The following is a 14,790-nucleotide window of genomic DNA, read 5'->3' as shown; positions in this document are numbered from 1 at the left end:
TGCTTATAGTGATATATACAAATGCATTAATCTGTGAGAGAAGCAGTCACAGCCACCTTCTAGAGAGATGTCTAACAAGTTGGAAAGCTGTCCCTCTTTCCTTCAGCATTGTTAATTCCTCAGTTCTAGATTTTTCAGTTACTTTTCCTTCAGTCCATAGAACCAGTTTTATGAATTCTTAGGCAAATAAGCCTATGGATGCTTATTCCTAACAGGAACTAAATAGAACATTTTATATTATATTTCTGTGCTATCCCTCAGAGTACCTGGAATGGTGTAGGCAGCTCAGATCAGCACATGCATACTGAGGATATACTATGTACTAAATGCTGAACTAGACACTTATTAGGTACTAGAGATACAATGACAAATAGAGCACCCTATTAACTGCTTGATAATTAAATAATTTTTCAATTGTAACAGAGGTAAAGAAAAGGTCACTCTGATATGAGAAAGCAAGTAGAAATGTCATCCATTTATATTAATAACCCAATTGATACATTCTCTACATAATAAAGAGCCAGTTCCAGCATGCACAAACATCTAATTACATTATTTCTATAAATATATCACATGTTGTATGGCACTTTTTAAAGAGGATGGGCAGGGTATGCAAAACAGATCGTAACTACTCACATCTAATGCTGGCGTAGAAAGAAGAACATGGGTTGACTGGGCTACATCAGCAGCATGTAGGCTGTTATGATATGCCACATCAGCATGGTAATGGTCTTCTAAAGTCATCATGTAGGTAACAAAGGTGTCAGATGAAATTTTGAATGTCTTTAGGAGGTCTCTTTCCTATGCAGCAAAAAGGAATAGAAAATAAATAAGTGGATGTCCACAAATGAAGAAAAGCCAAATCAAAAAAGTAAACTGAGATGGAAAAAAATCATAAAGAGCATCTAATTGGATAACCAACATTCACTCCTGTTTACTCACCTGGAATATGGCATACATGATGCATGTTAGGGGCCTATTGTGTGAATATCCAGCCACATTGAAGATGTTAAGGCCCCATTTGTTCAGGTCTTCCAGCTCCTATCATCAAAATTAGAGAAATTTAGAAATAAGTACAGTTTTGTTTACATGCCTCATTATTTTTATTTATTCTGCGGACAGGGGTTGGCTAAATCTTTAGAGTATCTATTTAGAGTGTTCTGGTTGCATGAACATTTGAAAATGGAATGATCTGGGAAGCTGAGTATCCTCTTCATGCTCGTTAGAAGTTTCTGTATATATTTTTCAGAAAAGGGAGAATGTGTGTTTATTGATAAATTTTGATGCTGACCTCTAATTTTTTGCCATATGTCAGTCCTCAACCAATGTTGCTTTCAGAAGTAGGTGCAAGTGATTAGAGATCATTCTAGCCCCATTTCCCTGTCTCTCCCCTTCTCTGCTCACTGGTCCATGGGTAACAGCTAGAAAACAATCTCAGGGAAACTCCTCTGCCCTTTGACTATTATCACTGAGAGCCATGTTAAGGAGACTTAGCTGCTAGAATGTGTGTAAGTCAACCCTGATTTAGTATAAAAGGTCATGAAGATGCTAGTGATCCATTACATCCTAGAGCTCCTGGGCCACAGAAAGACCTGAAAGAAACATCATTCCATCCTGTGTTGTAGGATTATTCCAAGATTATCTGATTAAAGGAGCCCAGAGTAAGGGATCCAGGCTCTCCCCAGAGGCTTGACCCAATGTGTAATCAACCTTCTAATGACATCTTTCAGATGCACCCTCACTGAATGTTCATTTGTTCTCATTTCATATTCTCACAAGGCTGAAAGAACCTCAGCAGTCACCTTGCACAGCCTCCGAGAGGAGGTATGAATGTTTTCTGAGCCTTCCTCCACTACTAGGGTTTGGGCTCAAGGGTCAAGGCTGTCAGGTTCTCTCATTTCTTCTTCAGCTCTGCCAATCAGTGCAGATTTTCTCATTGGTCCTTGGCATACAGTCTCTGAAATATCCTCTGCGGTAATTCAGCCCTGCCTATTGCCCTCACCTTGGATTCTCCCAATATGTGTTCAACAGGATTCTCCATTCATGGGTTAATGGACCCAACTCAGGACAAAATATGGTCCTTTGGTATAGAAAAAGGGCCTTTAACTAGGTGTTCAACAATGGACAATGGGCTACATCAGCCTCATCATACTATTTAATAATAAAGCAAAAGAGATCACTGTTTTCTAGTAGGAGGTTTTAGACATCTGCCTGCTATAAAGCAGAGCTACATGAGCACACACCCAGCTCATACACACCTTGGCTAGATGATCTTCATTTTCCGTGTTGACTCCAAAGCGTGAGATACTTGTATTATTTAAGCTTGAACTATGCATCAGTTTTTTCACTCCGCTTATCTGTGTCATGAGCTGTTGCTTTTTCTTTTTCTCCCTGTCTTTCTGGGTGGGAGATGGAATCTCCACATCATTCTGCTTGTCTGCAACAACACAAAAATAGGTTTTCCAGTCCCTGTGTGCCAATGAGAACCCACTGCAATATTCAAAAACAACTTCTAACGGTCTATAATGGATGGCTCATCTTATGAAGGTCTGTCATAGCGTTATCTCACTTGATCTCCAGGACAATCCGGTGATACATGATTTTATTGCTAAAGCAGCAAACTGACGTCCAGAGGAGCTAAATAAGTTGTTCAAGAAGTGGCAGAGGTAGAACTCAATCTCATGTCTTCTGTTTGTAGGGTGATTTGGGACAATTACACTCATACATTTTCAAGGTGAGGCATCAATATTTATATGCAAATTTCTTATTAAAGTGAATAACTTGTATGTTTGTAAAAATAGAAAAGGTTCATGTAGCCAAGCCCAGGTTAATAAAAACAGGCTTTATGTTTTGCTCACTTTATTATGTGTGTAATTATTGTTTAATTTAAAAGATCCATATAACACTAGCTGGGTTCCGTTTAGATGAGTAGTATATATGTTAGAGAAATAAATGGCTTCTAATCTTCAAATGATGACTCTAAAGCCTTGGCTTATGACGATTTGAGGTTAAGAGGAAGACTGTAATTTAAGTTTTATTTCATGCCTTGTGTCTATGAATTCTGCTAGTAAATAATAACAATGCCTCTCATTCATAACAGGCGTTACATTTATTAATGTATTTGTGCTTATTAAATATTTATAATCATCTCATTTAATTTTTTAAAAAATTCTGCTACAACAAGATAAAAGGAGAGCTAGGGTTAGTGAGAAAAACATATCTACCTGCTCATAGAAGCTCTTTCTTCTATATCATGCTATTAAAAATATCAGCAAACAAATATTCTATTTCACTTCATAGGGAGATGAATGGATCCCGAGTCCTTCTGGAAAATGCATTAACTCTCTCAGGCCACAGGGATGACTGTGAATGCACTGAGGCAATCATTTATTGAGGTGCTCTACAGCTACTTCATTGAACTAAATGACACCCTGTGGCTGAAAGAGTTAATGCAGCTTTCAAAAGTTTCTACATTTATCTCTACTTGTTTCAGCGAAAATGAATCCAAAGACAACTTCTCTATTTGAAAATGACACATTTCCAGATGGCCTGCTGGGATCTAGATGATTTGTTTTCAACTCTTGCAGTTGATGGCATAGTCACACGTTCTCCCTGGAGACCTCCGCCTGCTCACAGAGCCCTGTGGACAACTCATCAAAGCAAAGTGAGCACAGTGAGGTGGAAGCAGCCATCCTGGACCCTTGGCATCTGGCTGTAGGGCTGGAGCAAGAGATTTCTCTACCCCTAGCATCTCAGTGCTGTCTCTGGGTGCCCCCAAGTTCCTAGATTCATCAGCCTATGACTCTGCCTTAGGGAGGAATTTTAGTGGTCATCCCAGTTAGTTCAGGGGTTTCCAACCTAGTTCAGCATCAGAAGCACCCAGGGAACTTTTGAAAAATACAGATTTATGAGCCCCACCCAGTCCTACTGAATCAGTGTTTTTTAAAAATCTTCCCAAGTGACTTTGATGATCAGAGTCAGGTTTGGGAACCAATAATAATCCCACATGTTCACATTCCAGATGAAGTCAGCAACTTTCCCAAGCTCCAAGGGCAATTCATTCAACAGATATTTATTTTGCAATCACTTTGTTCCAGACGCAGTGATTTAATAGCTTAGAACCCAGGCCTTCAGGTTCCCGTTAAAATCTCTTTCTGGTCTCTCAACCTTTAGCATAAAAACTATATATGACATTACTTTTGAAATTACTTTTCTCCCTGTCACTTCACTCCTAATAATGACTACTTTTGCTAAAATAAAAGGCCACAATAGCCCCTGTGCTTCCTAACCATCATTCTTCACCATTCTTCATGCCTGGTTAACGAAGCTGTTAGATTCTTCTGTGCCAATGCAAATATAAAACCTCTAGTGGGACTAGCAGCTTTTTCCCTTTGTTTAATTAAAGATTCCCTGCGACAGCGAGAAATTGAGCCGAACCACTACTGTGTCTGGAACATTACGATAAAGAAGAAAGCCATTATCCACAGAGAGTGTCGTTTTGACATTAATGGGTGTTTCCCTATGCAGGCATTGGAACAACTGATGGGTTTCCCTATTCTGAATTTCCTCTGCTAAATGCTTAGCCAGCCCCATGCGGAAATAACCTGAAACACACACTCAAAGAATCATACTACATGTTTTGTGAGTTCACATTTACAGAATGGTCAGACTACAGTGGGGAAAGAGTGGAACAGTAGCAAATAAATAAACAGATGCAAAAAACGTCACATCAAAACTCTGATAATGGCGTCATTGGAGGTGCTTTTCTTGCTACCTTACAGCATTTAATCATGCAAAATTCCTGAGTTCTCTTCCCTGTGTCTTGGGAAGTCTATGTTCCAGCTTTGGAGACAGTAAGTCAGGGATTTAAAGGGGTGATTCCTCTCTGTTTGAAAAAATATTAACTAACTTGTAATATCACATCTAAATATCTTGCTTTAATCTGTGTTCCCTCCCCCTGGGTCCTTTACTTCCTTCTGTACCAGCAATCCAAGCCCATTATCCTGTATGAGCATCACAGAGTGCCTGCACTGATGGTCTCTTGCCTGCATGTCAGCCTGTCCATCTGGATGCCATCCTTTTAAATGGAAACAACACAGGTTTCACACATTCCCTGCAGTGAGGGATTTCCCTCCTTTCTGGATGACACATTTTAACTTTCAATGACTCTTATTGAGGTACTGCTCTTCAAGTTTAACTGAAATCAATAAGGTCTTCCCATTTTGTGCTCTTGGAGATGGTTGCTGTGCTCTGACAAGAGGCTCTTATATTACTGGAAGCTGTTAACAAACACATTTTTAAGTCCAACAATCCTGATTCTAAAGACTTTTCTCCATAGATTACATCTATTACTGAAGGGCGATTTTCTTCTGACAGCCTAATAACCTTTCCTAGTTAAAGAAGTGACAGGTATTTTGATCTAGGAGTCAAGAGAGTGAAGTCATAGTTCTGGCTCAGGAACATTTCAGCCAAGTAATCTTGGTAAAGTTACATACCCTTCTGGGCCTCAGTTTTCTTTCTTGGAAAATGAGGGAACTGGAGGAGGCCATTAAGGTCCCTTTCAGATCTGACATTTTGTGAAGAAGGCTTCATGGCCCTCCAGGAATACTCGCCATGCTCACAAGACAGGACGTAGAGTTCCATGTCCTGCATTTGCAGTTTGGAAACAAGCTTTGTTTGTTTGCTTTTTAAGATTATCAAATTGTAAGCCTACAGGCTATTCCAGAAAATCCAGGTTGCCAGGTATGTCTTAGCAAGACTGATAAACTCCATCCATACAGAAAGTTAGAGCTGGAATGGACAGAGGGTGTCATCTACTCCAGTGTTCCCATTTTACAGTTGAAGTAGCTGATGAATCTTTTGTTTATATGATGGATTTTTTTTCTCCCTAAATTTTCTCAAGAAGATAATCTGTCTGTCTAGTCTGTTTGATCAGGTCTACCTTGTGTGTGCACATGCGTGTGCATGCAAATGCACACACACAAACACATACTCAGGCTCACCACCCTCCTAATGTTGAGTGTGTAAGGACTGAGGTTCTAACAACCTACCTCAAACCACTTGTTGTTGATAATTTAATTTTTTTTTGAATAATGAGAAGCCAAACGATGGTTTTCCTCAAGAGATATGCCTCCATAGCAAATGGAATATTCAACAGAGTTGACAGTTACCCGTTCTTGAGATGCAAAGTGTTGAGACTGAGAACTCATTTTTATTATCTTCTCAGCCTCCTCACTTGATAGCCTTTGCTGCTAAAATAAGAATAATTGGTATACTAAACTATTCTCATGGTCCTTGGCAAGCAGATAGTGAAAGAGGCTACAAGCCAAGAGGACTGCTTAGGTACAACCTTGGATGATGAAGGGCTCAGAGACTTCCTGCAGCTTTACTCCAATGGTCAGAGTCTCTTCTGAGATGACAGACAAGCCCTGATATCTTAACATGCAATGTTTATGAAAACAAAAATGAGTTCTTGCACTTATTGATTTTATTCTTCTTTCCCACAGTCATTAACCTGAGACTGTCCCTAAAACAGTCCCTAGCTTATGAAAAATAATTGGGTGATGCACAGATGGACAGGAGAAGATGTCTGCCTTCAAAAGACTAAAGGGGGATAATGGAGAAGAAAAGGATCAGTACACAACATTTCTGTTCAATTAGATTCTAGCTCCTCTTGGAGCTAGGATGTATGAAAAAAATGTCTTTGTTCTCTGACAAAGGTCGCCACAACTGCCGCTGGAGAAAACCAGGTGCTGCAGACACCCACATACTGGAAACAGTTGGAAAGGCACTTGTCAATCATGCCAATGCCCACTGGCCACAGAGTAGCGCCATGAGCTTTCCACTAGGCTGATCAAAGATTGATCTGCTGATAGCAGGAACTGCTTTGGTATTAGAGAAATAGAATTGATTTTTTTAAATAAAACTAGAAGAGGTATGTGTTTCCATAAGACATCGGGCAAATGCTCATTGATTTAAGGATATGCAGCAACACCAAAAAGAAGGGAGGTGTAATGTTCAGCTGTAAGAATAGGTCATTTCCCTGGAAAGTGGAGTTCTGCTAAATAAGCATAATTCAGTGGTAATTGAAAGCCAACAGAATCAGAGTCTAAAGGCTACCCATTCACTCTGAAGTTCAGATTTGCAGGTTCTTCAGGCCTTATTCAAGAAAAATACACAACAGAATGGCTTTAAACATAAGATCAGAAATTCCTAGTAATCAAACAGGATGCATGACAGTAGTTGAGAGGCACTGATGCAAACCTTTCCTGTCAGTGACATGTGTTAAAGACTAGCAATGTGAAAGCAGAGATTGATAGGTAAGTAGCAAATTAGGAAGATAATGATGCTGCTTGCAGAAGCCTAACTCCTTCAGAGAGGTGGAGATTCTTTCTGCCCTCCCCCCATGTATCGTTAAGAAATACCTTAGCAAAGCAACAGTCGAATTATTTCCAAAGCTTATTATCGTGGGTCAAATCACCATACAGTTCTCCAGCCATCTCTCGCAAAGCATCTAAAAGGAAACCTTTTGCTCAAAGCCCAGTTACTGGAAGAATTTAAAGAATACCATGTCAGAGGAGCCAATTGGAGTTGTCCCTAAGGCTTGGATGATTGGAACCTCCATCACCTCCCCCTTCAGAGGTCTTGACAGAGATAGAAGTGGGTGGGTAGATAAGGAGTGACCTGAGGTCTATATAAATTTAATTAGCCCATAATAAACTTCTCTCTTTGATGGGTATTTTCATTCATTTTTTTCACAACACCTTATAGCTTTTTTTTTTTTACATTAAAGATTGTCTTTAGTCCTTATTTTAAATGGATTTGTTTTTCTGTCACTTAACCCCATTCCAAACTCACAGAGTGATGTTCCTGACAGGTTGCAGAAATTAATATTAAAAAAAAAATCTCAGTTATGGAATAAGTTTCCCAGTGAATATCTTACCTAAGAAAGTATTTGAAATGTATTCAGACACCTGGTTCCCCGATCGGCTCATTTCTGAAAGGTGTGTCAGCTCCCGGTTCAGCATTCTTTTGAACTGTTTATAAAGAACAAAAACGTATTAACCACCTAAAAAATAGCAGATTATCATTTTAGATGTTTCCAACTTTATTACGAACCAAGAGACCGAGTGAGCAGACATCATTAGATAAATGATACTGTTTCTACAAAATACAATAATGTGAAATTATTCCAACGTCACCTTAGGGAAAAAAAGGTTTTCTTAAGATTTCTTAGAATTAACATCTGATTTCTTTTGAAGATGCAAACATAGGAAAAGGAATTTTAACAGAGGTCAAGATCATTCACTTAAAAATGTAACCACATTTTAAAATACGTTTATTGGAAATTAACTCTGAAATATAATTTGAGTTAATAACCTATACAGTGAGAGGTGATTAAATGTGAAAAGTTTAAGGGAAAACAGAAGAAAAGATAAGCATCCTTTAAAAATAGACATGTGTAAAAAGAATAGGGTTAAAATACAACACAGTCTATTTAAATACAATGTAATATAACATGCCCCTATTTCACCATAAGCAGCCTCTGTGGGCTAAGTGATAACACAATTAAATCATTACAGAGGTTTTCTACTTCACAGAAAACATACACATGGAAATGTTTCACATTCTATCAAAGACACATAATGGAATCAAATTAACCCACCTTGATGTAACCCCAAGATACAGATAACAGATAGTTTGCCTCAGGCATTTTGGAATGCACTCCTTGCCACAATCCACAAATCCCTTTGAAAGAATTCACAGTTCTGAGAGAGCAGTCCCAAAAGGATCAGGAAAGCCTTGCAGATTCAGTGGTAAAATAATCAAAACTTATGATAGACAAAGCCTCCAAAATTTAGGACATTTTCTAATCCAAACAAAGCCCATCTTCGCACTCCATTCTTGCAAGAAGCCTATGTTCCCTGCTTCTTCTCTGGCAGAGAGAGTAATGAAATCAGGACGTGCACGAAGGAGCAAAAGCCTGTCCAAATGCATTCAGCTGGCTGGTTTGCAGCACTTATGAATTATGAATAGTCCTGGTGGCCGAAGGGGTTTCCACTCTAGATTAGTCCTGCTCAGCTGAACTCTGCAAGGAAGGAGCAATTCTTCTTTCCCGAGGGGGTGCCAGACTAGGAAACACAGCCATCTTTTTAAAAGGAGAAGATTAAAATGGAGGAAGCCCCATGAATATTTAAGGCAATCCGAAGTCGGTACCCTCCCCCATTTCATCTAGGTGTTCTTCACCCTCTCTCCACTGCGGAGACCAGGACACTGCAGACGCAGCCTCCGTACAGAGCTCAGCCGCTCTAAGGGTTTTGAAGTGATGGTTTGTTTGATTAATGTACTTTTCGAACATTAAAAAAAAAACAACATTGAAAAAGCGAGAACTGTGGCTCTTTTCAAACTAGGCTTTCAGTATACAAGAATATTTTTTAAGCTAGCTTTTGGGGAGATTTTTTGCAACCAACTGCGTGCCAGTGCATTTAGACTTCTTTCACAATGAAACGAATGGGAATAGAATTAATGGATTTCGTTTTAAAAGTACTTCGTACGCAGAATGTAATTTTCTGCCCTCCATCAGCTCATTAATATGCACATGAGACTGCATTCGACAAATGAATTAAACACATCTAACCTTTCCATCTAGGATCTGGAGTGAGTTAGGAAATACAAGCTATCGTTTGCTGCATGAATGGAGAATTATTCGGGGTTATGAAAGACTGTGCTGTTTTGGTATTTCAGTGTTACATCTTCTAATTCATGCTAGAAATATTTAAGAATTAAATTAATTTTTATTTTGTTTTTGCAATCTGGAGCATGCTGAGGAAGTCTTTCCTATAGTCTCTCTCTCTCTCTCTCTTTCTCTCTCTTTCACCTTGTCAGCTTTAGAAAGATCACAAGCAAGAAGAGAGTCTGAGACTAGAGCCCTGCAGTGGGATTCCCTACCCAGGCCCATCCCACTCCTCTCCTTCTCCCTCCTCCATTACCCCACCCCTGGACTCCCAGGAGTTCAAGTACAGCACGTTAAAGAAATAACGAAGCACCATGGCAACAGTCTCCGCACGCAATTGGCTCTCTTTCCTGTGAGGCACTCCCCTTTCAAATCAGCATCCTGCACAGACAATGGCTTCACTTCAGGCGTCCAGGCCCCCTTCATGCCACTGCCTGTGCCCAGGAGACTAGGCCTTTTGAGGTGAAGCCAATGCAAGTCAGCAAGACAGCAATTGCTGTCCTTTGGCTCACTGCTCTATGCATTGTCCTCAAAGATGCATGCACAATCACCCTCTTTCTGGGGAACCCTGCTGGTGTACGTGAGGGTCTTCCCATGATATAATATGTTAGTAACAGTCACCAGAAATCTCTGAATTAATCGTCTCAGCTAGTGTGTTTTACTTATCGAACTGCTCTGCAATTTGAACTCCAGGTGAATCATGCAAGTTCTAAGTTGTTTATTTTTTTAAGACAAAACTGCTGTCATAATAGCCTCTCATTTTCAGTTCTCAAAAGACAGGCACTTACACTAAAGACTTAGAAGCTGAAAAAGACAGGTTTATGTGCTCTGATGGATCAGCTGAATTTTGGCAAAGAAGCAAACTTTACTCGGAGCATTACAAAAAAATGTCTTGTAGAAAGCATAGAGACAGATGGTTTTTTTAATTATGTCTCTGCACTAGACTTAACCAAATGTAACGTTCAAGCAATCATCCTCATTTTGGTTCCTTTGGTCTCTTGGAAATACTTAGGAAGATTTTGGAGTCAATCAGGTTTGTACTAGTTGAATAATGCCATTTCATCTCTTGTATTTGGTAAATATTTACTGAACCCCAAAATGTGCCAAGCAATGCATTAAGGATATAGCAGTAAAAAAACAAAAACAAAAAACTCCCCCAAACAAACAAAAACACTTTTCATGCTTTTAATAAGCTTTCATGCTAATAGAAATAGTCAGATACATTAGGGCATGTTCGTTAACCACAACAGTTACTAACTGCTGACTGGGGCCAACTCTTTATTAGCTGTATTGACCCTTCAGCTCAGAATATAGGAGCAGCTAGAAATTCAATCATAAGAGACTAGGAAAGACTTTCCTTCTTACTTTTTTTCTATCACCTCCCATTGCCACAGGATCCTGTTGGTATACATTGTCAATCAGTCCCAACGTGGGTACAGGGAGGTGGCTCTAAGCTACAGGGCTGAGAACAGAGCAAACTCCTCACCTTTCTCGCAGAGCTCACAGATGGGTTAGTGAACTCATGTACGTAGTTAACAGCTGAAAACCACCTCTCTCCTTCTCATGCCTAAATTAGTTCTCCTATGAGCCTTTTGCTAACGGCATGACAATGCCACCAAAACCCAAAGTCATTTTAAGGCAACCATAAAACACACAACATGATGAAGTACGCAGATGGAGGTCACTCAGTGTCAGAAACTGACCCAGTCCTTTAAATGTTGCTTAGCAACAGCCTTTGGTTTTCCTCCTCCATAAGGGAGGGTCCAACCACATTGACTAAGGCAATCACTGCTCTCATCATAAAACATTTATGAAGGGCCCACTTATATTGGGCTCTGTACAAACTAAGCAAGGCAGACATGGCCTTGGAGGAGCAGACAGGGGGTATCTTTTACATTCTAGTAATGCAGAATCCAATTAGTATGATTAGTGCTGGCCTGTGTGATGAGACACGTCACAGAATGGAATAGGTTGTGTTTGAGGTTAAGGCCACGGAGACAGTGGGAAAGCTTGGCTTAGTGGGGTTTTCAGTGTCTGATTCCCATATGGGAATTGCTTCTGTTGAACCAGAGGTAGCTACGATGTAGTAGACGAATCTAGACTTTCATTCTCAGCTCTCTGATACCAGGTAACAGTCTGGTGAAGTCACCTTAGCTCTCATATGCAAAATGAGAGTGATGCATGATTTTAGGATCTCAGCCCAAACCTGTCAAGATTCTATGATAAATTTTGTGGCAGCCTCCTACAGTCTGGACATATTATTTACCGGCAACCAAAATTTCCCAGAAAACAAAACTCTCTTAACACTACAGAGAAAAACAACCCAAATCGGAAATGCTTCAGTCCAAAAGAATAGGTCACCAACAAAGGAAGAGAAGTGGTTATCATCCCTCCAGAGTTTTATATTCTAAGACCCTTGGAGTCTCCCTGTCTCCTTATCAAGTTGGGTATTCAGTCCAGATAAGAAAATTAAACAGCTCCTGAGGTTAACTGTGGCCCCAGGAGTTACAGGATTGAAAGGGAATAGACATTATTTACTTTATCAAATGCAGTAGAGAAATCCACAAACAGGAGCACACTATTTTAAAGATAAATGTGTCTCTACAACCTAAGGTACACATATCCTATTTTTCTGTTAAGAAGCTGCCTTCACAAGAAAACCCTGTTAGAGCTTACCTAGAAATAATGTCCCCAGAGGAAATGGCCAAAGCCCCTTTTCAACACAGACAAGCAAAGTTTGTGAATGAACCCTTAGTAATACAAATTCCTCCAATGCTTCCTTAAGCTTATGCCCAACACTAGATTCATGAACGCGGCCAGAAGTTAGTTATTTTCTGAAAAGGGAAAAAGATATCATTCTCTACTTAAATAATTCGATATTGTTTGCCTAGCATATATCTTCTCTATAAAATCATATGTGGACTTTTTTGAATAGGCTACCTTTAATAGTGGGAAGTTACTTAAAATATATAGAATAGCAAAAGCTGAAATTGAACATAAACATTTTGTTTTATGGCTTCAATTTTTCTTTGGCTTCAATGCTATATACAGAGAATATTTTCTTCTGAGCCAATTTCTCCTGAAGGGATGGAACACTTCATCATTTTTCTATATTTCTCAACAGAGGACTAGTTTGGGCTTTGTGCAAAGATCCACAGTAAAGCTAGAAACTCTCTTGAAAAAAGTTCGTGTTAGATCAAGCACACAGGAAGGCTGGACTAGAATGATCTCAGAAATTCATCCTGGTTCTAAAACTTGGTGATTCTATCTTTCTAAGAATAAAACCGTCTAGAAGAGTAATAATACAAGGGACTAGTATCAAGCACATAAAAGACCTACTTTTAAGACTAATCTGGGCTTGTTAGGGGGTGACCTGGAAATCACTTAAGAGTGAATCTTTAGTGATCAAAAATATTCTTCAGCCTATCAAAGGCTAGATAAAGCAGGCACTTTCCTCTCATTGATAACCTTAAGATGAAGTAAGCAGATGAAAACTGCAGATGAAAAAAAGGTGCCCCTGAGAGGAAGACAGCCTCAGGAGTCACCCTTGTGGGTGGCCGTCTGTGCAGAAGCCCATCTGTGAGACAGGCGCCTTATTGTGTGAGATCTTCCTGTTTTTGCAGTATGAAACAACCGCCAAAGTCATTAAAGTCACAATGACTTTATTAGGGACTAAATTTTGACTCAGATTTTACACTTTGTTAGTCATAACTTAATAAGAATTCCCGGGCATAAGAAAAAGTGAAGGGGCTGAAAACTCTGCCTGGAATCACAGAATGCTGTAGTGGTAGAAGGAAGTTGAAACTGCAGTGGCCGGCCCAGTTTAGTGAGAAATGGAAGTAAGGCAAGCTCGTCTCTTAGTTCTGGCACTCACCTGATGTGTGATCTTGGGTAAGATGAATGACCTTCTTGGGGCCCAGTTTCTGTGGTTGTAAAATGGCAAACTTATCAGGTTCTTTCTCATTTTGAAAAAATTGCTTCTTCTATATACCTAATTTTACATATGAAGTAACGAAGAACCAAAGAAGTGAAGGACTCGAATTCCTAAACACCTAAACTTTCCTTTGCAAAATCTGATTTAAACAACAACAATGGGAATATAGTGAACTTTTTCTAAACCCCTTTATCACACTCACAATTCCCACAATTTGTAACATTTCAGGTTATCTGACAATGCATCTCATCTCCTGTCTCCTTTTTGTCTTTCCCTATGAACTCTACCATCTATTTGAAACTTGATGTCCAATTTCTTTAATGACATATTTGTCTTATTTGAGAGGCAAATGAAATTGAACTGAGTTGGTAATGGGGTTAAGAAAGGAATAACTTGCCATTGTCCATTAATATCTACTTAACTGGAGACTATATAGTTCCATGATGGGGCATTGTAGCAGAAAAGTTCTGCTCTATTACTGGAGAAAAACCCCTGGTGCTCCAAGGAATATAGTTAAAGTCATTCTAACTGTCCATGTGCCAGATCAGAAAGAAATGCATCGAAACGTATTAGAATTGAGTGATTCTCTTCTTAACTGTCCAGTGATGTAATAATCCACAATAAATATGTAATGAAAAACAATCATGGACATCTCTACCATAGTTCTGTAACAAAACATTGGCATTTATGATGAAGCTAAAAGAGAGTAAATTCCATTTGCTGGTTAGAGGACTAGTATCTGTTCAAGAGACATTTTAAAAGTCAACGTAGGGACAAACCATTAGTGCTTTCATAGAGAGAACTGAAAAAAAAAATCAAAAGAATTTAAATATATCTTTGAATATAACTTCCCTACAACTTGATACTAGGTCTTGAACAATTCTCAAAATTATTACCATCTTTGTTTCTTCTTATCCAACTGTCTATCTATACTCTTTGCTGCTGTCTCTTTTTCTCAGAATTTCTGGAAACTTTTCAAGAGGAGATATGGCACACATTATTGGGATGCTAAAAAAATGGATTTTACCTAGACCCAAAGTAATCCCCATAAAAATATTTAGAGAAATTTCTCATGAACTAACATTCCCCTAACTCTGAGAGTTGCTGCAGTGACACAATTTAA

General features: G+C 39.2%; 1 protein-coding gene across 2 annotated transcripts in view; it reads right to left on the bottom strand.

Moving 5' to 3' along the window:
• Positions 1 to 14,790, bottom strand: part of PDE4B (phosphodiesterase 4B) — a 636,321-nt gene that overhangs the window by 10,285 nt on the left and 611,246 nt on the right. For both annotated transcript variants that reach the window (XM_060089922.1, XM_060089921.1), the window contains 4 exons: positions 7,943 to 8,036; positions 2,259 to 2,437; positions 943 to 1,041; positions 637 to 801 (listed from right to left, as the gene is read on the bottom strand). In XM_060089922.1, the coding sequence (XP_059945905.1) occupies positions 637 to 801; positions 943 to 1,041; positions 2,259 to 2,437; positions 7,943 to 8,036 (537 nt within the window). The remainder of the gene's footprint in view (positions 1 to 636; positions 802 to 942; positions 1,042 to 2,258; positions 2,438 to 7,942; positions 8,037 to 14,790) is intronic.

The sequence above is a fragment of the Mesoplodon densirostris genome, chromosome 2 (genome assembly GCF_025265405.1).
Source record: "Mesoplodon densirostris isolate mMesDen1 chromosome 2, mMesDen1 primary haplotype, whole genome shotgun sequence".
NCBI classification, from domain to species: Eukaryota; Metazoa; Chordata; class Mammalia; order Artiodactyla; family Ziphiidae; genus Mesoplodon; species Mesoplodon densirostris.
This window is presented reverse-complemented; position numbering and strand designations above follow the sequence as displayed.